Raw genomic sequence first — 26,989 nt, 5'->3', positions numbered from 1 at the left:
CCTCCTAATTATACATATTGTCATAGGCAGTGGAACGCTTTTTTATTTGGGAGGGGGGCCAAAAAGCTTCAACCCAGACCCTGCCCAAGCTCCATCCCTGACTCTGCCTCCATAATAATAATAGTACTAATTGTAATACCATTGTATCCATTAATTTTTCATATATTCATACAATATAATCTTATTAACAACACATAATGGTTAACCAGAAAATTTAAACTATACAAAACACAATGTATGCTTTTCAACATTCATTCCTACCAGAACTCCTGGCCTTGGTCACACTTGCAGAACACAGTCGAGGCACAAATAATATTCAAGTTCTCTTGCATAAGCTTCAAGCTAGTTTGAGGACTAGTTCCTACATACTTGTTATCACACTTCATATTATACAGTCCCATGAGGCAAACCAGAAATTGCAATTTATTTGCATATCCAAGCATTACCGGCTGTAAATACAAAACCTTTCTGGATAGAACTTTCATGAACCAAGCAAACAAACAACAATACTGGCTGGATAACTACATTAACGGAGCTAGACTGACCTACCTCGCCTTTAGAAAAGTCATAAAAACTGCCTTATTTGACAGATGTATCACCTAAACATTAACTACACCAAACACTAACTTCCTTTCAGTTTTTCCTAATATGTCCCCCCTGAAATTCTTAACAAATTGTATTATGTAATTCACCACTTTTTCTAAAAGGGCCCTTCTGAAATTCTAAACAAATTGTATATTGTAATTTGCTGCATTTTATGATTCTGTATACTGTAATTTTCACTGACTATCTGCATATTGTAACTCACTGATTGTCCAGCTCTCTTCAGTTGTGAACCGCCTAGAAGTCGCACGATTATGGTGGTATAGAAGAATAAAGTTATTATTATTATTAGATAACCTCTATGCAAATACAGGATCACAAACTAAAAGTACTAATATACACAAACAAAACTCTAAGATGCCAGACTCTATGTGCAGTACACCTCCAGAGAAATAGAAAGAAAATTTTTTCCTGAACAGTGTAAAATATAGACAGCAGATATAAATTCTCAAAACTGACTCATTACAATCAATAAATTGAAAGTAAAATCATATTCCCTGCCTTTGTTGTATGGGGATTTTATTTTTTTAATAATCTTTTCCAGTCTCTGTTTGCACTCCCTTCTGTCTGTGCTCTTAAATGTGTTTCCAGGGTTTTCTATCAATCCTCTCCAACACCATGCTGCATCTCTTCCTACCTTCTCTCTACCACCATGTTCAACATTCATTCATCTTACATCCCTTTCCATCTGTCCCAACCTTCCCGCTCCACCACAACATCCAATATTTCTCCCTTCCTCCTCTCCATCTCTATCATATCCAACAATTTTCCCTTCTTCCTTTCCCCAAGTATACCATCTCTCTTTCCCTCCCACTCCAAGCACCTATGTCCAACAATTCTCCTTTTCTCTTCCCTCTCCCACTGGCAGCATCTCTCTTTCCCTTTCTTCCTAACCCCCCAGACCCCTCCTCCCTGCTGTGTGCCTGTTCCCCATCCCTTCCCTCATACCTCTTTGATTTCCCCGGCACGAGCAGAATCGCAAAATTGCAGTCCACGTCTGCCTTCTTTGATGTCGCTTCTGGGTCCCACGTCTAGGAAGTGACGTTGGAGGGAGAGCCGACACAACGTGGGCAGCGAGTTCGTGATGCTGCTCGTGCCGGGGAAATTGGAGAGGTGCGGGGAAAGCAAGGGGGGGTGCGCAGCGGGAGGGGGGGGACGGACCACTCGCCCTCACTACGCCACTGCTGGGATTGTCTTGTTATAAAGAGGGAATGCAACTTGCTAAAGAGAATTAGGAAAGACTGAAGGCAGGTTTGTGAGTGAAACCATTGCAAATGGTCATTCCCTACGTACTTGTAACTTATCTATCAACTTCCATGTTCAGCCTCTTCTCTTTACCTCCAGAAGATTCACCTACCTTCAGATAACCTTTCCCCAAATTACCCACCTTAACACCTTCCAATTAAACAAATACCATAAATAGATTGTAACCTACCCTCTCTAACTGAATTCCATATGTATTTTTCATACAGTTCTTCACTGTCAGTTTAATTTCCATCCTATAAATTCACATAGAATTTTTCTTTTTTCAGCCATCTTTATTTTCTCTTCTTTATTAATTTCCAGGTACTTTAGTTAGATTGTGAGCCTTCGGGACAGTAAGGGAATTTTTTAAGTACCTTCTTACTTCTCATTTATAATCTTAATGTATATTTTCTTCAAACCGCTTAGAACCTAATGGATGTAGCGGTATATAAGAAATAAATTACATTACATTACATTACCATGCAGCATCTGTCCTTCCTAACTCCTCCCAGCCTATGCAGCATCTATCCTTCACTGCCTTCCCACTTACCCCCCAGCCCCCTCACTTACCCCCCAGCCCCCTCTCCACCCCCAGCGTGATCCTGTGGCATGACTTCTCTCTCCAGCTCCTACCTCCTCCCTGGCCACCATAATTTTAAATCTTCAGGCAGCCAGTGGTGGCAATGAGGTGAGCCTTCTGCCATCGGCCTGCCCTGGAAGTCTTCATTCTGCAGCTACTTCCTGTTCCTGCATAGGTGGGATGCTGCTGAATTTATTAACAAACAAGTAATAAATGTTAGCTGTGTCACTAAACCAAGCACACAATCAGCTTGAGAGTGAGTATATTTAACTGTTAACATCCTTCATAGTTTCGCATCCCCAATGCTATAAATAACTGCCTGCTGTGTGAGCTATAGCATTGTTATATAGGATTATGGCATTGTGCAACTGCTCTGGAGGTTTCTCCTCTACTGCATGATGCAGGTGGTACTGCAGAAATTACTTTTACTGTGCATTCACACTGTGTCCCTCATGAACTGGATGACACACAAGACAACCTGGGAGACTACTTTGAAGGATATTAACAGTTAAAAAGTTTGTACTTGTACTTTATTGTTCATGCTATAATAAAATAATGATTTCAAATGTTATGTTTGCTTCTCTCCTCTTAGAAACCACTGTACTCATCTCTCATCTGGTGGCAACATTAAGAAGTACATACATATTACATACTTTCAAACGTATATATTAGATTTCCAATGTTGGCACAATTTTAAGAGAAAAAAATAATTGTCATGACATATGATTTAATCCTCATATGTCTATATCTATTTATTGGTGTTTGTTTTATTTCAAAACTTTTAAAAGGGTAGAAAATTTGAGAAGCTTTATATGCTATACTTTTTCTTGCCTTTTTCTGATCTGTAACCATTTTGATTTTTATTATAGTATATTTTTAAATAAATAAAATAAAAGGTGCTTTGCTTATAAGTTTAAAAAAAAAAAAAAAAGAAATAAAGATGAAATACAAATATTTTTTTTTAATTTGATCTTTATTGAAACACATTTTTGTATAGCTGAAAACGAAAAACAAAAATATTCAACACATAGAACTCATAAACCCCTCCCCCCCAAAACAACCACAGTGTAACTAATCCAGGGCCAATATAAACTGCAATTAAAAGAATACAGTGGCAATAGAAGTAACCATGATACTGGTATAGGATGAACAACTGTAGTATTAGTTCCTAAAAGAGCCAAAAAGGGCTTGTGGTACTGTCTAACCAAACATGATCTTTCATCAGCCAAAGTCATACAATCTTGTGTTTATAATTGGTATCAACAGTATGGACAATCAACAGAAGGCTCCCATTTCATCTTAAAAGTCTTCAATTGACTATGATAGTAAGCTTGCAGCAATCTGAGAAAGATCTGGTCCATTGAAGGGAGATTTGCAGTATTTCATTATCTTGCCACCCCCCCTTCTAGAAATAACTATACAAACTCTCCAGACTTTAAACAGGTGATCTGCTAATCTAGGTGGATGGATAGATATATTCTAGAAATAACTATACAAACTCTCCAGACTTTAAACAGGTGATCTGCTAATCTAGGTGGATGGATAGATATATTATGACTCCAAGAAGATGTAGAATGACAGGCTGAACATTTATTAAAGCATTAGCAGGTGCTATACTTTAAAAACAGTGCTTTGATACGAGGACAGTAATTGGACCTATTTCTAAAGGACACTTCAAAAACTGGAACCCCAGGATCAACCATGCTGATTGAACAAGTTTTTTGCTTTATTTATTTAAAAATGTTTCCATTCCACACCATCTACAATGCTGGTATGGATGAAGAAAGAAGACTCTGCTGGGTGCTGCCACACCAAGGTCTGTGAATATAGGTAATGTTCAATTGATTTCTGCATTGCTCATATGCTATTTTCAAGTCTTTTTTTCTTAATTTAAATCTCTCTCTAATTATATGGATCCTATATTTGAGGACTAAAGCATTTTGGCCCCGATTCTATAAACAGTGCCTAGATCGGCTGTGCATAGCCAATTTCTACACAGAACCTACATTTTTAAAATTAGCTTAAATGATGTAATAATTAAAAATGCCATTAAAAGCCAATTAAAAAAAAAAGATTAATTTAGGTTCCATACAGAAATTGGTGTAGCGCCTACCTGAAAAATGGGCATGGTAAGTTTGGGCAGTGGTAGATGTCTATGTTAGTCATTGGTAAATTGGACTAGGAAAATCCTGGCCTAATATACCGGCACCTTAGTTGTAGACGCCTCCCGGTGCCTATCTTGATTTAGGCACTGGTAGGCGTGATTCTAAAAATGGCACCTAAATTTGATTGATATGTGGTAGTCACTGTTACCCTAGGCACCTACCGATTTAGGTGTTGTTAATAGAATCAGGTCCTTTCTGTTTAGATATTTTCTTTGATAATGGATGGATGTCCAATTGCTAGAATTAACTGTATGTAATGTCAAAACAACTGTTTATAACCAAGTATTTAAAAATAACAAATAATATATTACTTTCGTTAAACGACAACTAACTGTAATATATTTCTTCTTCCTTGCAACAACTAGTAACTGCAATTTATTTTATTATTTTTACAAAGTAACTTGCCCTACACTGTTTAAACCCGGAAATGCTAATTGCTGTTACAACATCCTCTGGCAACTAGTTTCCAGAATTTTAGATTGTAAACCGTCAGACACAGGGATCTCAAAGTCCCTCCTTGAGGGCCGCAATCCAATGGGGTTTTCAGGATTTCCCCAATGAATATGCATTGAAAGCAGTGCATGCACATAGATCTCATGCATATTCATTGGGGAAGTCCTGAAAACCCGACTGGATTGCGGCCCTCAAGGAGGGACTTTGAGATCCCTGGTCCAGAAGGTCTCAGTATGGCAATTTTTATGTTCTTATTATCCTTTCCGTGAATTGCTGTTACCGCATCCTCTGGCAACTAGTTCTAGAATTTTAGATTGTAAACCGCCCAGAAGGACTAAAAATGGTGTGCGATAGTAAGATTTTTTTAATAAACTTGGAAATTAACTATTCATTAAGCAAAAATTTTTTTCCTCCTATTGAGTACCCTGTAGTTCTTGTAATTTTTTTTAAAGTGTAAAATTACATTACATACATTAGTGATTTCTATTCCGCTTGTGCCTTGCGGTTCTAAGCGGATTACAAATTAGTAGTCTGGATATTTCCAGGAGCGTTACAATACAAAGAATCATGTATATAGCAGGTTACAATTGATAGTCTGGACATTTCCAAGAGAATTACAAAACAAAGAGTAAGTATATAATAGGTTACTGTGATGAATAATATCAATGTACTTTTACCAGTTCTACACCACTCAAGATTTTGTAAACCTCAATCCTAATCCCTTTAACAGTCTCTTTTCCAAGCTGAAAATATAGCCCTAATTCCTTTCGCCTTGCTTTCTTCATATGAGAGGAGTTCCATTCCTTTTATCATGTCGGCCTCTGCTTTTTCCAGCGTCCTAACAGAATGAGCAACACGAAATTAACTGGATATAACTCGCCTTGAGCTACATCTGTAAAAAAAATAAAAATAAAATAAAAATAAAAGGCGCGCGTCCTCACAGTAGTGTCGAGAGATGGTTCCAAGACGCTGCTGCTAATTCAGCCGCAGACCACCGGAGAGGCCTTTCCTCGCTTCTACGGAGTGGTCACAGTGTGCGCACGCGCCGGAAGAGCTGTAGGCTAGGAACCGGGTGTTGGTCACTGACAGTGAGCGTCTGACTGCAACCAGAAATGACTTGTGTTTTGTTCCTTTAAAGAAACCAATGACTTAAGTGAGGCAATTTTTCGGTCGTGTGCTATGACGAGCTGAGCACCCATTGCACCTTTGTCCCCCGAGCGGGAGGATGTAAACGCCCTGTGGTTGAGATGGGTCTGGTCGGTGTTAGTGCTGCGGGCAGGGGTCTCCGCGGCCTACTCGCTCTTCTCTGCTTGCCGGCTGCTCTAGGTAAGATGCGCACGGCAATGCTGTCTCTCTCGCGCCTCTCATTCTTGGATTACACGCCCCCCCCCCCCCCCCACCTTTATTTTGTCTAATTCTATCTTTTTCTATTCCTGTCTTCCTATTTTTTCCCCCGTTTCCTGTTTCTCTCCCCTTTTCTCGTTTGTTTCTCTTTTTCTCTCGCTTTCTTTTAGTTTCTCTAATGGATAGAGATGGAATATTGTACAGGATTTTAGAATAAGTGGTTTTGTTGTCCCTGTTTATGGGTATTTAGTTGGCTGTTCCGAGAATGTAAAGCGAGTAATACTAGGTTTAAAAAAATATATATACAGTATTTGTTCCTGGTGTATTTAAGGATGGTGTATTTAAGGATTTATTTCTGTTGTTGTTTTTTTCCTCTTTTTGGTCTATGATGAAAATGTTTACGTTTATATGGCCCTAGTTTTCATAAGATGTACGCTCTATGATAATAATGGTTGATTACAAGTGGATTACAATAACCACCATACAACTTTAAGTAGAGGTACAAAACTTTTCCAAGTGATTGCTAGAATGTTTTCACCTGCTGTGGAATGCTAGACGTTTGCATATCCCTAGGTGAAGTGTGGTGTAAGTAGTTGAATGTGTGTTTATTGTAAACTACCTTGGTCTTATAAGGAAACGGTGTCATGATTTTTTAATAAATGTGTCCCTCACTCTAACATAACCATTATAGCCCGAGCATTGAAGTTCTTTTATTAGGGACTTTCCATTTATGAAGATAATTGAGGTGTTCAGATTTCAGTGAATCCATTCCAGGAAATGACTTGGATGCACACAAAGCATTTCTAAGCCCTATCTGGCCTGAGTCATGAGGGCCTGAGTAAATGATCACAAGATTGGATCTGCTGCACCTTAGCAGAAAACATTGGATTCATAACTGCATGTGGGATGTATACTATTGCCTTCATTTCCTGTTAGGCAAAACAATCAGTTTCAATTTTTTAGTGTGTTTATTTTAATGTATTTGTAGCTGGCCTCTGATTTCATGGTTTGTATGTGTTTACTCTTGAAGCAGTATTACTTTGTTTGTGTCTTTGCTCTTTAGTGTGTTTAAAAATAGAAAAATGAATGTAGATGAAGACCAAATGGCATAATCAGTTTGTTCATCCATGCCATCTTCATCTCCCCTAGAGATCTATGTTACTGAATTTTCTTGAATTCAGTTAGTTTGTCTCCACCACCTTTACTGGGAGACAATGTGTAATTAAACTCTGGAATTCATTGCTGGAGAATGTGGTGAAATCAACTTAGCAGGGTTTTAAAAAGGCTTGGATAATTTCCTAAAAGAGAAGTCCATAGACCATTATTGAGATGGCTTGAGGAAATCCACTGTTTATTCCTAGGATAAGCAGCATAAAATCTGTTTTACTACTTGGGATCTAGCTAGGTACTTGGGACCTGGTTTGACCACTGTTGGAAACAGGATACTGGGCTTGATAAACCTTCAGTCTATCCCAGTATGGCAATTCTTATATTTTTATTATCCTTTCTGTGAATAAGTATTTTCTCAAGTTACTTCTGAGTTTAATCCCTTTCACTTTCATTCTGTCTCCTCATTCCAGAGCTCCCTTTCAATTGAAAGACATTCTTCTGTGCATTTACCTATTGCCATAGAGCACAGATGTCAAAGTCGGTCCTCGAGGGCCGCAATCCAGTCGGGTTTTCAGGATTTCCCCAATGAATATGCATGAGATCTATTAGCATACAATGAAAGCAGTGCTTGCAAATAGATCTCATGCATATTCATTGGGGAAATCCTGAAAACCCGACTGGATTGCGGCCCTCGAGGAGGGACTTTGACATCCCTGCCATAGAGATATCTGTCATATATTTATCTCCCTTCCCCTGCCATCTTTCTAAAGTATACATATTGGGATCTTTAAGTCTGTTCCCATACACTTTATGATGAAGACCACCAGATTTAAATCACCTGGTTGATTGTGGAGGTGCCGCTACTATTATCACCCTCTTATAGATTTCAACCCCTTGTTCTGCCTCAGTCTCACTGCTTTTCTTCCTTTGAAGTCTACTCCATCTGTCTATTTACTTCTCTGACAACCTTCCCCCCCCCCAATAAGCCCCTCTCTTTCTTCCTCACTGACCTTAACTCCTGGCTTTCCTTCTTTTTTGAACATCTATCTACCTCCCTCATTCTTGGTGATTTTAACATTCATGCTAACAACCCATCTGACTCTTATGCTTCTAACATAGAAACATGATGGCAGATAAAGGCTAAATGGCCCATCTAGTCTGCCCATCCACAGTAACCATTATCTCTTTCTCTCTCCGAGACATCCCACGTGCCTATCCCAGGCCCTTTTGAATTCAGACACAGTCTGTCTCCACCACTTCTTTTGGGAGACTGTGCCATGCATCTACCACCCTTTCTGTAAAAAAGTATTTCCTTAGATTACTCTGGAGCCTATCACCTCTTAACTTCATCCTATGCACTCTCATTGCAGAGTTTCTTTTCAGATTAAAGAGACTCGACTCATACACATTTACATTATATAGGTATTTAAACGTCTCTTATCATATCTCCCCTCTCCCCCCTTTCCTCCAAAGTATATAGATTGAGATCTTTAAGTCTGTCACCATACGCCTTATCACGAAGACCACACACCATTTTAGTAGCCTTCCTCTGGACCAACTCCATCCTTTTTATATATGAAGGTGCAGCCTTCAGAATTGTACACAATATTCTAAATGAGGTCTCACCAAAGTCTTATACAGGGGCATCAATACCTCCTTTTTCCTACTAGCCCAGGGGTGGGCAACTCCGGTCCTCGAGGGCCGGAATCCAGTCGGGTTTTCAGGATTTCCCCAATGAATATGCATGAGATCTATGTGCATGCACTGCTTTCAATGCATATTCATTGGGGAAATCCTAAAAACCCACACCTGTATTAGCCATACCTCTCCCTATGCAACCTAGCATCCTTCTAGCTTTCGCTGTCACCTTTTTAACCTGTTTGGCTACCTTAAGATCATCACATATAATCCCACCCAAGTCCCGCTCTTTTGTTGTGCAAATAAGCTCTTGACTCCCTAATCTGTACCGTTTTCTCGGGTTTTTGCAGCCCAAATGCATGACCATGCATTTCTTAGCATTAAATTATAGCTGCCAAATTCCAGACCATTCTTCAAGCTTTGCCAGGTCTTTCTTCATGTTATTCACATCATCCGATGTGTCTACTCTATTGCAGATTTTGGTATCGTCCGCAAAGAGGCAAATCTTACCTGACAACCCTTCAGCAATATCATTTATAAAAATGTTAAAAAGAACTGGCCCAAGAACAGAACCTTGAGGCACACCACTGGTAACATCCCTTTCCTCAGAGCGATCTCCATTGATCACTACTCTCTGTCGCCTTCCACTCAACCAGTTCTTGACCAAGCCCATTATTTTAGGACCCATCCTGAGGACACTCAGTTTATTTATTAGACGTCTGTGTGGAACACTGTCAAAGGCTTTGCTAAAATCTAATTCCCTACTTCTTCCTTACTTCCACTTTTGTGGAGAGGGACCACATCTGCCCTGTAAGGAGGTCCAAACCCCAGCTCTGGCTAAACTCTTAAATCCGCTACTTATGCTTCTGTGCTAGGTCTGCTGAATGTCTCTGGCTCAAATTCCACTCATGCTAACTTCATTCACTTCAAAATTCTCCTGACCTTCCAGTCTGCTCACTCACTTGCCAAACAAGACTACTACATACATCTGAGTGACTCTCAGCTCCAACCTTTGCCACCTCTTTGCCACTGAACTCTTTTTCTCAAGGTCTTCCAACCTCCAGCCCCTCCATCACTTTCCCTCTAGACTTCTATGACAAGGTACACAAAATTAACCTTGAGTTCTCAACTGAGCCACCTCCCCCAGCCTGTTCATCAAACCCCCACCCCCTCAGCTCTTGCCACCTTATCTTCCGATGTTTCTCATTGTGACCATGGGCAAGTCACTTAATCCTACAGTGCCCACCGCTTTGAATGTAAACTTTGAAATGCCAAAGTCACAAAAAGGCAGTATACAAGTCCCCCATCCCCATTCCCTTTCCTGAAATCACTGTGGAGGAAACTACACCTTTTCTTTCCTCCTTCAAACTCGCCACTTGTCCCTCTGATCCCATCCCACCCATCTACTTATCACTATCTCTCCTACTGTTATCCCCTCTGTCTGCCATATCCTCAATCTATCACTCTTCATCGCAACTGTGCCCAAAGCCTTAAAAAATACTGCCGTTACACTGCTCCTCGCTGGACCCTACCTGCCCTTCAACTATCGACCCATCTCCCTCCTCCTCTTCTTTCCAAGCTACTTGAATGTGCTGTTCACTGCTATTGTCTTGACTTTCTCTCATCTCAAGCTATCCTTGATCCAGTTCAGTTGAGCTTTCACCCTTGTCATTCTATAGAAACTGCTCTTGGTAAAGTTCCCAGTGATCTGCTCTGGCCATATCCAAAAGCCTCTACTCTATCCTCATCCTCCTTGATCAATTAGCAGCTTTTGACAATTTACAACAGATCAATGCAGCTTACAAAACAGAATAAAATCAGTTAAAACAAGAAAAGAATGCCATTATCAATAGGAAAGATCTAAACTAAATATTAAATAAGGAAAAAAAAATACCTCTTTTTGATGTAGTCTTCTGAATGCTGTCTTCCCATGTCCACTAACATCTATAAATGACGTCAAATTAAATGCCAAATTAAAAAATTAGTTTTCAGCATAGACTTCAATTTTGGAAATGAAAGTTCATTTTAAATAACTTGTGGGAGGAACTCCACAGGTCAACTTAAATGATGATGAAATAAATGTAGATGAAGGAAAAACCTTAAATGTTCTATCTTTCAAAAATGATTCAAACCATTTTAATACCAAACCTGTTATTCAATTGACTGAAATTGTTTGATAAGAAGTTCATGGTCAACCAAATCAAAAGCCGCAGAAAGGTCTAAGGAAGTGTTTTGCAAACATTTTCGAGCCGGGGCACACTAAACTTAGTGTCCTCGGCTTGAGACACCCAGAAGTGTGCTGGCATTGTGTGACGTCAGTGCGCTGTTGTCAGCGCATGTGCAAAGGCCCTTCAAACAGGCCTTGCGCCAAGAGAAGGACCTGCGCTGGAGAGAAGGGCAGGCAGAGAGAAGAGGTTGGCATCGGGAGATTGCTTACAGGACATGCCTCTCTTCATGAGAGGCACATCCTGTAGACAGTCAGCTGGCACCAGCACCTCTCCTCTTCCCCAGTGTAATGCGGCACACCTGAAATCTCAGGAGGCACACTGGTGTGCTGCAGCACACAGTTTGTGATACACTGGTCTAAGGAGACCAAAATAATTAAATTTCCAGCATCTAGTAAAGCATGCAGTTCACTGTTCAAAGCTGTTATAGTGGTCTCTGAAATATGGGTATTTTGAAACCCTGTCTGATGTGGATGTAATACTAAAGTATCTTCAACAAATTTCACAAGCTGTTCAAAATACCACATATTCAACTATTTTTAAATAATGCAAAGATTAGATATAGGACAATAATTGTCAAGCTGAGTTTTTAATAACTGGACATACAATTGCAGATTTCCTTTCCAAAGGTAGATAACCTACTCACTAATTATTGTGTTCTCGCTTGTCTTTCAGGGCTCTGTTATCTCATGGTTTTCTTCCCATCTTTTTCATCATACTTTTAATGTATGCTCTGGTGGATCCTCCTCCACTTCCATCCCACTATCAGTTGGTATACCTCAGGGCTATGTCCTGTGACCACTTATTTTTTCCATCTACTGTCCACTTCTTCCCTTGGTGCTCTAATCTCCTCCCATGGCTTTCAGTATCACCTCTGTGCTGACGACTTACAGATCTATCTCTGTATCTAAAATATCTAAAGACATTCAGGCCTGAGTCTCAGCCTGCCTGTCTGATGTCGCTACCTGGATGTCTCACAGCCATCTAAAATTTAAATATGGCCATGACTGAGCTCCTTATGTTTTCTCCTAAATGCACCTCTCCTCCCCCCCCCTTTCATTCTCTATTTCTGTAAACAATGCCCTCATTCTCACTGTCTCGTTGGCTTGCTCATCTCTGTCCTCATCACAAATCAAACAGACCGCCAAAACCTGTTGTTTCTTTCTCTTCCTTTCTGAGCGAGCTGCTAAGACCCTTATCACCTCTTGCTTAGACTACTGCAACCTGCTTCTCACTAGCCTTCCGCTAAACAATCTCTCTTCCCTTCAATCTGTTCAGAACTCTACTGTATGCCTCATATCCACCAATGCCACTATGCCCACATAACCCCTCTTCTCAAATCACTTTCTATCGTCCTCTCTTATCTGTATTCTTGACTTCCTATGTATTTCCGCATACAGTTCAAACTCTTCTTACTGACCTACAAGTGTATTCACTCTCCCTATACTCCTCCCCAGGAACTCTGCTCATCGGGTAAGTCTCTCTTATCTGTACCCTTCTCTATGGCCAGCTCCAGACTCCATCCCTTTTACTGTGCTGCACCATATGCTTGGAACAAACTGCCTGACTCAGTACGTCAAGCTCCATCTTTGGCAGTATTTAAATCCATGCTCAAAGCCCATTTCTTCAAAGCTGCTTTCAGTTCTGAACTCCAGCTCACTTGCTAAGCACCCATATCTGTCTTATCATTCGCTCAATAATTCTCCACCTGAGCACTGTGTATACATGCACCTTTTTAAGTTTGCCTTTCATAACTAGATTGTAAGATCTTTTGAACAGAGACTGTCTCTTCCATGTTGTATGTACAGCACTGCATATGCATGGTAGCACTATAGAAATAAGTATTAGTAATAGTAGTAGATTTAAATCACTAGTTAGAAAGACAATTTAAATCTTAATTTTCTACAGAAAAACTCATTCATCTGGTATAACCTTAACTACAAACAGATGAAGCTTTCATTTTTTGAGAAATAACTTTTCAGATTAGTTTTACAGTTTATATATATATATATATATATATATATATATATATATATATATATATATATATATATATATATATATATATATTTTTACTGATTTAAGTTTTACTATTAGAAATATGTCTGTTTATCTGTAGATAAATAATTATGAAATGATTGTGGCCTGCTGCCATTATAGGTTTTCTCCTCCAAGGAGATAATAATATGACAAACCTCAGGCTATACACACAAAGATCCCAAGATATGTGGAATATGTGCTGAGAGGTGAGAGATTGATATGCACAGATGGAGAGAGGGACCTTAGGCAACATGTCTCCCTCTCTTTCTCACTGTCCTTCTCTCATTCTTTTTCCCCACTCCCTTTGCAGGCAGGGAGGGAGAGAGAGAGATCCAGGGTCCATCTCTCCCACTCTCTCTATTGCCACATCCCATCATTTCTCCCTCCTTTCCACCAGTCCAACATCTTTCTCTGTCTCCTGCACTCTTCCAGTCCTCATTCCCTTCCCCAACCAAATCTATCTCTTTCCATAAGTTCAACTTTTTACTCTCTGCCCTCTCCCACTTCCCCAAAGTGTGACATTTGTCCTTCCCTCCTTTCTGCCCTCCCCATCCATCTCTCGCTCTTTCTCTCGCTCTCACGTACTCTCTTGCTTTCTCACTCTCTCTCATGCTTTCTCTCCTTCTGACCTCATTCTCTTCCCCAACTAACATCTCTCTGTTCCTCCAATGAGTCCAACTGTTCTTCCTCTCTCCTTCACCCCTATTGGTAACAAATCTCCCTCTCTCCATCTGTCACATCCAACATTTCTCCCTCTCTCATCCACAAGATCATGTGCAGAATTTTTCACCACTGCCCACCAGCCCCTTGCCCATTTCTCCTTCTATCACCCCTCTCCAACACAATGTCACATCGCTCCCTCCATCAATATGCCCAATATTCCCCCCACTGTCAGCCCCTTCAATCTATCCCTTCTCTACCACCATATCCAACATTTCTCCTCTCATCCTTCTCTCCCCATGCATCTCTACCTCTCTCCTCTTTCTCTCTATACCAAATTTTCCTCTTTCTTCCTTTCCTTCTCACTCACACACTAATGCCCAACAATACTCCCTTTCTATTCCCTCCCACCTATCCCAAGTTAGTGCCTCCTTCCTCCCTTCTGTGTCAATTTTGTTCCCCCTCCCTGCCTTCCAGACGTTGTCTGAGAATTGTATCCCTCCAATGTCCTAACATGCTCCTTCTCTCTCCCTCCCACTCCTTTCTCCCTTTCTCCTTTTACTTGTTCGAACCACACTGCTCCTTCTGCCTTCAGTGGCTTGTTCGGGGGAAATGCAGCAGGAAGCAATTCACACGCCTCACATGGCTGACCCACAAGCCTTGGAGAGAGGTTTCTGGGTCAGCTACGTGCAGTATGTGAACCGCTGCCTGTTGCACGTGCCCCCAACAAGCTGCTGAAGGCAGAATGAATGAGGAGGTAACTGTGAACAACCCCCCTCTCCTGCTGACCCGGAAGGCTTTCCTCTGATGTAAGCTCTTTTCACAGTGGCCAATTCAAGTCACAAGTATCTGGCAAAACCCCAATTAGCAACATTCTATGCTACTGATCCCAGGGCAAGCAGTGGCTTACCCCATGTCTGTCTCAATAGCAGACTGTGGACTTTTCCTCCAGGAACTTGTCCAACCTTAAGCTTGGAGAAGTGGCAAAAATTTTTATTTTTTTTATTTTTTTTAATGAATCTTTATTATATCTGAACTGGTGTGTAGTAAATTTACTTTCAAATACTTGTAGTGGCAAGACCAGGGAATAAAATAGAAAGCAAATTACTAACAGCTTCAAAATGAATTTAAGAAAGCATTGTTGTTGCTAGCATACAATTCGGTGGTGGAATTTGTTGCCAGAAAGTATAAATTATCCTTCCCCTCTCTACACGGTATTCGCTATGCAGGCAAACTGGGAAAATCCCTTCTCTTCAGAATCACAGGTCTTTGGAACGACCTTACTACCCCGCTGCAGAACCTGAGCTCCCTCCAATTATTCCTCAAGCAACTGAAAACCTGGCTTTTCACTAAAATGTAATTCTATCCCCCCTTACTCTTCTCTTCTATATATAAGTTCATGTAAACCTTTTTTTTTTCCTTCTCTTCCTATATTTTAAGTTCTTGTAAACCGTGCCGAGCTCCACATCCGTGGAGATGATGCGGTATATAAACTTAAGGTTTAGTTTAGTTTAGAAAATATAATCAAGGCCAGTAGAAAGAGTAACGATGTAAATGACGACAGCAGAAAAAGAACTGAATGGCTCACCTAGTCTGCCCAATAGCCACACAAATTATACATTCAATGTTAAATTGTCTTTTTTTTCTGTGGTATTTCTGGGACATAGTACCAGGTAGACTTCTATGGTCTATCTTTAGGTTCCAACTACTAGATTTGCCATCAAAGTTTGCTCCAGCCTATAGAAACCATCATGCCTTGTCTTTTGCAGGATACAGACCATAAAAGTCTGCCCAGCACTGTCCTTTCTTCCAAATTACTGGAGTTTCCATTAAAGCCCTCCCTAACCCATCCTAAAATAAATTTTTATATACGGGACACAGACCTTGCAAGTCTGCCCTGTACCAGCCTTAGTTCATTTTATAACATTCATTTTTTAATTAGAGATTTGTGTTTATTCCATGTTTTTTAAAATTCTGTCAGTCTTCATCTGTACCACCTCCCTTGGGAGGGCATTATTCTGTGAAAAAGAATTTCTTAACGTTACTCCTAAGTCTGCCACCCTGCAACCTCAATTCATGTCATCTGGTTTTGCATTCTCTCTTATCTGGAAAAGATTTGTTTCTATATTCCTTTCAAATATTTAAATGTCTGTATCATATCTCCCCTGTCCCTCATCTCCTCAAAAGTATACATATTCAGGTCTTCCAATCCTTTCTCGTGCATCTTCTGGCACAAACCCTATACCATTTTCATCACCTTCCTCTAGACCGCTTCAAGTCTTTTTATGTCCTTAGCAAGATACACCCTCCAAAACTGAACAAAATACTTCAAGTAGGGCCTCACCAATGACCTGTACAGGGGCATTAACACCTCCTTTCTTCTGCTGGTTACGCCTCTCTCTATACAGCCTAGCATCCTTCTGACTACAGCCACCGCTTTGTCACACTGCTTCAACGCCTTCAGATCCTCAGATACTATCACCCTAAGTTCCCTCTCCCCATCCATGCTTATCAGCCTCTCACCCCATAGCACATACATAGAGTATAGCTGGGTAGATTTGGGGATCATCACTTCTTCTGGGAGTGGTCAGCAGCACTAGTTTATGGTCCACCTGAAACCTACCAGAGGGGGACATACTTGGTAAATTGAGTGACCCGGATCGACCATAGTCAGACTGAAGGGTGAACTTGGTAAACCATTTGTTTCTCTCTGTATGGTACTTAGCATCTTCTGTGAGAGATCTGCTAGATTTCAGAAAACCAGTAAACCGTTACTACATTAGTGTAACTGGATTCATTTCCCAAGAATCCTCCCCTGAGAAAGTCAAAACTCTGAACACATTTCTTTTTGCCATTAGAATGGCTAAGTTACTGATGGGTTAAATAATTGTTTTTCCAGATGCGAGTTTGTACATTGAAACTAGAGCCAGTTATGTAATATATCTGTCCAACATTTGGATTGTGCCAGCTGTAGTTTTTTTTTTCATATAATATTATTGCAGATGATCAAGTCTGATGTACACTTCTTGCATTTTCATTCTCTGTTTGAAATCATTTACCCCGCACCCCCCACCCTTTTTTTTTTTTTTTTTTACAAAACCACAGTACAGTAGTGTGTTTTAGTGAGGCCGTTGCGCTGAATGCTCTGCGCTGCTCCAGACATTCATAGGAACTCTGAGTGTCAGGAACAGTTCAGAGCATTCAGCATGCCAGGCCTGCGCGAAAAACTGCTATCATGGTTTTGTAAAAGGGGGGCTAATTATTTCTCTGAAAGTGTAATATAGATTTAAAAGAGGAAGTTTTGCCAGCCCACACTTTGATTTTCTTGAGCAGTTTTTCAGAAAAGACGACATATTCCCCAGAATACTACAATTACATTTTGAATTATAACGCACAGTACACTGACTGTTTTTATTAATTTATTTGATTTTTTTTTTTTTCTTATCTATTTAATCTTTTTATTCTTTCAGGTTCCCAACAGACTGCAGGACTTTCATCTTATGAAATTACGGTTCCTCGCCAGTTAACGAGAGACAGGCGTGAAGCTCCTGAGTCCTTTTCAAGATGGGTACTGACCTCTAACCTGCCTGAGAGTGCCATTAACTAGTATTGGGGGGCTTAACATGGGTGGGAAATCACACTGCGTGATGACAAAGTTTTAGGTCACAATAATAAATTATTCTGGGGAGTTTTCTCCTTCCTATACATCTGTTGAAAAGGAACTTTTTAATAAGTGGAAAAGCATGCTGAGCAAGGCTTAGGGAATTATTTCCAGGCCCTCCACGTATGTATGCAGTTGTATTGTCTGTGTGTTTGAATTAGAGGAGGGTATGACTGAGAGGATGGGGGTAAGTGGGCATGCAGGTTTTTTTTTTGGGGGGGGAGAGGGGAGTGAGTTTTACTGAGGTAGGGCACAATTTTTGGAGGGGTAGTGTGAGGGATTAGTGTGGATCAGGTGCATAGCCATGGGTGGGCCTGTCCCAGTCACCCAGTAGCTACAAGCCGCCAATAGTGCTGCCAGTGGCTGAACCGGAGCCTTCCCTCTGATGTGTTTGCATTTTGTGTCAGAGGGAAGGCTTCTGGATCAGTGGCCGGCAGCATGTAGAAACCACTGCCGGCAACCTGAAGAAATAGTACACGGGCTGGGGGGGGCGTTGAAAAGGAGGGAGAGAGAGAATCTGATGCATAAGCTGGGGGTGAGTGGTAAGAGAAGGGGAGAGAGAGAGAATCTGTAGCACAGGCTAAAGGGGTGGGAAGGAAGGGAGAGAGAGAGAAAAAAAATAAATTTGCAGCACGGGCTGGGGGGGTTGGAAGGGAGGGAGAGAGAGAGAATCTGATGCATGAGCTGGGGGGTGGGAAGGGAGAGAGAGATATGTCCGCTAGATGGCTAGAGATTGACACGAGGACTGATTTTTCCATGTCCCCGTGGGAACTCATTTTCCCATCCCTGCCTAATTCCTGCAAACTCTGTCCTCATCTGTACAAGCCTCAACCACTTTAAACTCATAAGTGTTAAAGGGTTGTGCTGTTAAGGCAGAGCTTACAGGAATGGGGTAGGGGCAGGGACAGCGACAAAACTCATGTATGTATGCAGTTGTATTGTCTGTGTGTTATTTACTATGATTAATATCAGTCTCTACCATGCCAAGACATTGTACTAATCATCCAGATAGCTTGTGTTACATCTGTGGTTCATTCACGACGAAAGGACAATGTCGCCAATTACCGTAGATCTGAAAAAGGTATACAAATTGTATTTTGCCTATCCGCTGGATGACCAGGATAAGTCTTGGGCTCCACATATTATCTGTACCAGTTGTTCCAATGACTGGCTCGGTTGACGAAAGGCAGCAATGTCATTTGCAATCCCAATGATATTGAGGGAACCGCGAGACTATATTAAAGAGTGCTACTTTTGCCTTATGAACACAAGTGGATTCTCAGCTAAAACTAAGCACAAAATAATATATCCTACTCTGGATTCTGCTTTTAGGTCTGTTCCTCATGATGACTCACTGCCTGTCCCTGTACCTCCACAAGATGGACTTGCTTCTGTGGAACATGATGAGGAATGTGATGATGATGTATGAGAAGGTCATGATGCGTGAGGGATACCTATAACCCAGGGACAAGCAGTGTGAAATTTATGTCATTGGTGGATCCTCATAAAATATTTCTTCTACCTCATCGTATCAAGCTGGGGTTGATGAAGCACCTGGTAAAGGCCATGTATAAAGCAAACTTGCCAGGTTTTCAATATCTTGTTAAGAAATTTCCAAAAATCAGCACTGCAAAACTGAAGGAAGGGATATTTATAGGCCCACAGTTCAAGTCCATTATGCAGGACGAAGATTTTAAGCAATCACTTTCAGTAGCTGAGCTTGAAGCTTGGGAGGCATTCAAGTGGTTAGTGGAAAACTTCAACCATAAGTTTCCTTCATACAAGGAAGGAGTTCAGAATCTTCTTGACTCATATTATAAACTTGGCTATCATTGAAAATACACTCTTTGCACTCGCATCTTGGCTTTGTCCGGAAAATCTTGGTATGGTGAGTGATGAGCAAGGAGAACATTTTCACCAGGATATTCAGTTAATGGAGCGCCGCTAGCAAAGTTTCTGGAATGAGAATATGATGGCTCACTACTGTTGGATGTTTTGCCTTGACAATTCAGACACAACTCACAAAAATAAATCACATTATAAACATTTTTGAAGAAATATTGGTTGCTAAGTGACACAGTCCAGTATAATTATGCTGTGCTGTGTGCTTATTTGACTTTGGAACAAAGATATTGCAACATTTCTGTAAGTTGATGCTGCAATTCTTAAAACCCTATATGCTAAAATGCTATAAACTAACATTAGTCATAACTTTAAAAGCTTACGTGACTGTAAAAAACTAATAACGGATCTGAAATCAGCGTGAAAAACTGATTTAGAAAAATGTGCTGTGTTGTCAGATGATTCTGAAAAAGATTTTTTGTTCCCTTGTGTTTTTAGGGGAAGGTATGGCTCACTGGTAGAACTTCTGCCTCTTCACCCAGAGGTTGTGAGATTAAATCCTTGTGACTATGGGCAAGTCGCTGGGAGCCAGATTCTCAAAACTAACGCTGTCGCTAAACTGGTTTCCAACAGTTTAGCCGGCATGCATTTTAGCGGCAGATTATCAAAACGGCTTATCTCGGTCTTTAGCAAGCTTTCTAGCAGTCTCCAATATTGCCATGCAAATGGGACTGTTCAACATTGAAATTAGCAGTCCGGTGGATTCTTAAACATTGCCAAGCCATTCTCTAAGAGCGGCATTGGCTTTTGGCGACAGAAATCAGCGACTGGTCCAGGGATGCCGGTACAGTGACGGCACTGTTAAAATAGCATCTTATGGCGTTTCCACTGTGCATTATCGCTCCTTTGGCAGCGAGAGAGATGCTGTCCCTCCTGCCACCAGCTGACACACACCACCAGCAATGGGAGAGAGATGCTGTGTTTCCTACCGCCAACTGACACCCCCAGCAGCAGCGGGAGAGATGCCCAATGTCTAGCGATGGGCACATGAAAACGTAGCAAATTTTTGTTATTCTCTGCCAACTTCATTTGTATGAGCTTTTTTTGGAGAATGATTTGCTTTTTTAAAAATTGGTACTATAACGGCTATGACAGCAGCCTGTCTGTTTTTTTAACGCAGATTTTTGAGAATATCCGTAGGTGTCATCGCCTTCCAGTTCTGACTGAGCAACACAGAAAGGACATTCCTGTTGAGAGTCTACTGAGCTTGATGGGACCATTGAACTAACCTAATTACTGTACACAGGAACCAGTGAGTTTCTGTTGTGTACAGTCAAACATGAGTTCTTCTACTTGCTGCAGGGAAGTAGTCCTTCATGTTTACAATCAGTGAGAACTGTGTCTTAGAGCCACCTTTAATTTCTGTATTTGCCTGTTTTAATTGTGATTTTTCTTTTTTACAGTATACCTAATCTTTAATCTCCCTGTTTCCTCAGGACCATGTATCTTATATTGTTCGAGCAGAAGGAAAGGAGCATATTATTCATCTTGAAAAGAACAAGTGAGTGATTTTTGTCTACCTCTTACACTTTTTAAAACTGTTTGGTAGGATATGGTATGCTTTATGTGCTATGGACTGCTGGTGAGACTTTGAAATCATACCAGAGGTGCATATTGTTGTCTTATTCAAGCATGTTCAGCGCTTTCAGTAAAGGGTAAAATCACTGGAAATTCCTCACTGCAATGTGTTTTCAAAATTACTTATACAATTGGGAGAGGGGAGTCATGAATTAAAAAAGAAGGAAGGTGTTTTTTTTGTTTTATTTTTTAATTTCCTCCCAAACTGTCAGTACCTGTCTCCGACCACTGTAGTAGAAGAATAAAATTGTGAAGCTCCCTAGTGGCCAGTTACCTCACCATAAGACGCACCCCAGATTTAGAGAAGGAAAACAAGAAAAAAAAAAACCCATTCTGAACCAAATTGTATACTAATATATATCTGACACCTTTAAATTCTGTCCCAGCCCTCCCCCAATCAATCATCACTTTTACATACCCCCTCAGCACCTTTAAATTCCATCCCAGGCCCCCCAATCAATCAATCATCACTTTTACATATCCCCAGCACCTTTAAATTCCATCCCAATTCCCCCCCCCCACCCGGCGGTACCTTTAAATTTTGGAGGTTGGTGGACGTCTGCTGCTTGTCGGGGCATGCTAATGCCTGGGCCCGAGACATTTCTTTAATTGTGCCGGTTGCTGGTGTTTCGCAGGGCGGCTGCCTGCTGATTACCGGCATGTTGGGGCCAGCAGCGCAAAAGCGCACTGCTACGTGGGCGCGCACCACTTCTGAATGGTTGCCTCGAGGCATTAGCGGGCTTGTGCACCGCAGGCCCCAACAAGCAGCAGGCAGCCGTCCACCGACCTCCAAAATTTAAAGGTACCACTGGGGGGGGGGGGGGGGTTGTTGGTATATTCGCTTCATAAGACACACCTTTATTTCCACCCACTTTTTGGGGGGAAAAAGTGCATCTTATGGAGTGAAAAATACAGTGTGTTATAACTTTCTTCTGCTGTTATCTAATCCGAAGAAGCAATGGACTATTTTTTGCAGTGTGCTGTATTAAACTTACATATCATGGAAAAATCATTTTAATTTTTTTTTTTTCTTTCAGAGATTTTTTAGCCAAAGATTTCGTAGTTTATACATATGGCAAAGATGGAGCCTTGCTCTCGGAATATCCTAAAATTCAGGTGTGCTGCAACTGTTTTTATTTTCTTCTAGATTTGTATTTCCAGTAAGTCAAGATAAAAATATTTTAAAATTCCCTAGAAATCAGAAGGATCACCAACATCATTGTATATGTTTAAATGAATTCCTTTTAATTTAGGTATTTTATTTATTTTGATTGTAATTCTGGAATATGTGTCTGTTTTTTTAATATTTGTAAACCACAATGTACTTTGCAAAGGTATTTGTGATATATAAACAATGACTGTAATGTAATGTTATATGTTAACTGACCACCAGTCACCTCTGTCCACCATGGAGAATAGCTTTGTAGGATATGCAACACTAACCTTTACTATTATGCAAATACCAACAACATTAAAAAGGGCAGTGGTGCACCCTCAGCGGAAGATGAACAACTTTGACCAGGACAAACTCAAATTATCTGCCAGTATCTAACATCCCTGGTAAAGCTTATAGAACAGTCTGCATTCAACTCAATGATTGCCTAGAAGAAGAAAACTAATTAGATCTTAGTCAGTCTGGATTCATACCTAGTTATAGAATGGAGCCAATCATCATCATCCATGCTTAGCTGTTCACAAAAACCATGACATGGGATTTACCTTTATGATAGTACTGCTGGATTGCTCAGCAATTTATGATACTAGACCACATCATGCTAGAACGGCAGCAGAAACGGATGTCAGTGGCACAGTATTTTCCTGGTTCAGATTTTTTCAGATAAGCAACCGTCCATACTATTCAGCAACACCTTGCCGATATCTTGGCACTGAGTTGTGGGGTTTTAATATTTACTTCAAATCACTAGCCAGGCTGATTTGGTCAGTAGATACTGAGTTATACTTTAGAGAAAAACACGGTGACTGTTATCCGTAGCAAGCTGCAGGTGGCTGTGGATAACCTGCCGAAACGGGGAAGAAAAAAAACTGGTCGCTGTGGGTACAGAGACAAGGCCATTCACTGCCCCATGGAGCGGAGAATGGCCTTGTCCCCGCAGTTAAGTGAAGGAACGCGCGGTCCAGCATCCCCCTCCCTCCCGATTGCCATGGTCCGGGCATCTCCCTCCCTTCCCCTCACCTTCGCTGGCAATTTCCATTGTCTCCGAGTGGCATGAGCCTTTAAACAAGTCATGCGCAGCTGCCTGAAACTTCTCCTCTGATGCAACCGGAAACAGGAAGTTGCGTCAGAGGAGAAGTTTTGGGCAGCCGCACGTGACTTGAGAAAAAGGCTCAGGTGTTCAGAGACAATGAACACCTCCAGCAGAGGTGAGTGGAAGGGAGGGAGGAATATGCCTGGACCGCAGCAATCAGGAGGGAGGCTGCTGGACCGCGCGAAGGGCGCTGAAGGGAAATGGAGAGAGAGGAACAGATGCTGAAGGGAAATGTGAAGAAGAGAAAGGGGAGAAGACACTGAAGGAAAGTGGGGAGGGGAGTGACTGGAACAGACGCTGAAGAGAAGTGGGGAGGACAGAGAGAGGGAAGCACATACTGGATGGAAGGAGGTGATAAAGGAAAAAGGACACGTGCTGGATTGGGGAGATAGATACCAGATCTGAGGGGAGGAAAGGAGGAGAGAGATGTTAAAAACCACCTGGGGGAGGGAAGGAAAGATGGAAGGGAAGAAGACAGAGATGCCAGACTATGGGGGGGAGTTGAGGGAAGAATATGGGTGCTAGACCAATGGGGGGGATGGGGGGTGGGTGGAGGGAGAGATGGAAGAGAGAGGCACAGTAACAGAGTAGATGCCATATGAAAGAGGCAGAGAGAAGGCAGATGGTGGATGGAAGGAATAGAATGACGAGAAGATGAGGAAAGCAGTATATTAGTTGTGTTGATAAACATTTATAAACGAAGCCCAGCCAGCTGAAGATCTCTTCCTCTAGTTCAGTAGCCAAAACTTTGATTTATAAAATTACAAATGTACAGAATATTGTTTCTTTTTATACTTTAATAAAATAAGTTCAGTATAAAACTATTTGAGGGTTATGTGGATGGGATCAGATGGTTTGTGGGGACAGGGCCTGAGCTTGCGAGGATGGGATGGGGACCGGGACAAATTTTTTCCCCTTGTTATTCTCTATTATACATCTATGCCAGTGACATGAATCTAATCATGCCTATTGAGCCACACTTATCTACAACTCTGAATAAACTGACAATATGTTCAACAGTAACTTGAGAATGGGATATAAATAACAAATTGTCTCTCACCCAAATAAAACAGTTTCTCTGGGTCCCGAAAACATGTGGTTACATACTTGACATCAGAATCCCTTAAATTGAAGGACAGAAACATCAGGATACAGCTAGTCTCAACACTTACACTGATCCCCCAAACCCAAGCAGCTCTCATGAACTATCTCCGTAATTTGAAAAAATAGTGTTGTTTCTCTCCATATGTCAAGAAGGCAAGTCTTGTCACAGTGGTTCATACCAAAGCTGGATTATTGTTGTATAGTCTGCACTGGTGTGACTACAGAGGATTTTCTCCAGTTGATATAGAATGCTGCAGGTTGTAAGTGATGTGATTATATCACAGCATTTCTGCATGAACCTCACAGATTACCCTTGGTAAAACACAGGGCTATATTTAAAAATCTACCTCTGATCTTCAAAGCCTATAAAGGAAATGGGCCAGAATACTTGAACAGGATTTTCTTCTATGTACCTCCAAGGTTCTTTCAAAGAGTATCCCTAATCACATCCTCTCCAAAGGAAATAATGCTCCTCAGTGAGTCTTCTCGGGAGCAGCCCTTGCGCTCTAGAACATAACTCCCAGAAAGGCTTTGCTTAATCTTTGCGTTCTCTCTTGCGGCTCAGCGGCCGCCGGAGTTGTCTTTCGTCCTCTGCAGCAGCAGTCGCAGCCCCTGCTCGTCCGGTGCAGTCTTTGAGAATGGCCAGCTCCAATGCCTACAGAGTCGAATATGACACCTTTGGGGAACTCAAAGTGCCAAATGACAAGTACTATGGTGCCCAGACTGTTAGGTCTATGATGAACTTTAAGATTGGAGGCGTGACAGAAAGGATGCCGGTCCAGATTATACGAGCTTTTGGCATCTTGAAGCGAGCAGCTGCTGAAGTGAATCAGGAATACGGTCTTGAGCCCAAGATTGCTAATGCTATTATAAAAGCAGCAGATGAGAGGACACACATTTAAAAGGCCCAGCGCCTGCACCTTCCAGCCAGCCAGATCGGGTCCAGCGTGGGAGCCCTGCTCCGCCCCCCCCCCCCCCCCGATCCAGCCGGGACACAGAGGACACACATTTAAAAGGCCCAGCGCCTGCACCTTCCAGCTAGCTAGATCGAGTCCAGCGTGGGAGCCCTGCTCCGCCCCCCCCCCCCCCCGATCCAGCCGGGACACAGAGGACACACATTTAAAAGGCCCAGCGCCTGCACCTTCCAGCTAGCCAGATCGGGTCCAGCGTGGGAGCCCTGCTCCAACCCCCCCCCCCCCCCCCGATCCAGCCGGGACACAGAGGACACACATTTAAAAGGCCCAGCGCCTGCACCTTCCAGCCAGCCAGATCGGGTCCAGCGTGGGAGCCCTGCTCCGCCCCCCCCGATCCAGCCGGGACACAGAGGACACACATTTAAAAGGCCCAGCGCCTGCACCTTCCAGCCAGCCAGATCGGGTCCAGCGTGGGAGCCCTACTCCGCACCCCCGATCCAGCCGGGACACAGAGGACACACATTTAAAAGGCTCAGCGCCAACGGCGCGCTGCCATTCGGCGCGCCGACGAAGGCGCACGACAAAGGCGCCTGCGCCTTAGTGAGCGCCTTCGTGGAACGCCAGGACCCCAAAGTCCAGATCACCAGAACTCCTGTCGACCTCCAAGTCAGGTAACATCATCATATCTGATCTTCTCACTGTTAATCTGATACTGCATATCTTGTATTTATTTGTATCTTGTATTTATTTCTAAAACAAATAATCGGACTCATAACCAACACTCAATTATCTACCTAAAACCGGCCAAACGTGACAGGACTTTGTTTGTTTAATCCTCCAGTAACGCCCTCGCCTCAACTTCACCACATCACCATGATGCCCCTTTATAACAGCTTGTGGCTACTCCTTATTATCTTACACTTACTTAGCTCAAGAAGCAAGGCGACCACCCCCACCTTCCTTTTCCCTCTTTCCCTCCCCTACTCTATCCGCACCTTTAAACCCAAACCCCCTCCAACCCCCAACAAGACTACCTTCGATACCCAAGACCCTTCACCTTCAGAGATCCCGATCTTAACTACATTCCACAGACCTTCCAGACCCTATATCAAAAAAACCAGAGTACTAAAAAACATTGCTCCCTCCCTCCTCCCCCCCTCTACTCCTCTAATCTACTCCAACCTCAGAGGTTCCTACCTAAACATAAGATCTATGAGAAACAAATCCCAGTTAATCCACGACTGGCTCACCGACACCAACCCTGACTTCGTCCTACTAACAGAGACTTGGCTACTCTCAGATGAAGACATTATCATCCAAGAATGCCTCCCCCCTAACTTCAAAATTCTTTCCTTAGCAAGAGAAAGAGGAAGGGGTGGGGGTCTGGCTGTAATCTTCAAAGACAACTTAAATTGCTCCATGCTCAGCTCGAAATCCTCCCCCACCTTGGAAATCCTCGCTCTAAAGCTTCAATCAGAACTGCTATCCGATTCCCTCACT

General features: G+C 42.0%; 1 protein-coding gene across 1 annotated transcript in view; it reads left to right on the top strand.

Moving 5' to 3' along the window:
• Positions 1-6,071: 6,071 nt before the first annotated feature.
• ADAM9 (ADAM metallopeptidase domain 9) overlaps positions 6,072-26,989 on the top strand; it is a 155,617-nt gene continuing 134,699 nt past the window's right edge. The window contains exons 1-4 of the mRNA XM_033948056.1: positions 6,072-6,372; positions 17,534-17,631; positions 21,063-21,127; positions 22,242-22,320. Of these exons, the coding sequence (XP_033803947.1) occupies positions 6,294-6,372; positions 17,534-17,631; positions 21,063-21,127; positions 22,242-22,320 (321 nt within the window). The 5' untranslated portion in view covers positions 6,072-6,293. The remainder of the gene's footprint in view (positions 6,373-17,533; positions 17,632-21,062; positions 21,128-22,241; positions 22,321-26,989) is intronic.

The sequence above is a fragment of the Geotrypetes seraphini genome, chromosome 6 (genome assembly GCF_902459505.1).
Source record: "Geotrypetes seraphini chromosome 6, aGeoSer1.1, whole genome shotgun sequence".
Taxonomy (NCBI): domain Eukaryota; kingdom Metazoa; phylum Chordata; class Amphibia; order Gymnophiona; family Dermophiidae; genus Geotrypetes; species Geotrypetes seraphini.
Note: the sequence above shows the minus strand (reverse complement) of the source record. Positions and strands in the feature narration are given on the sequence as shown.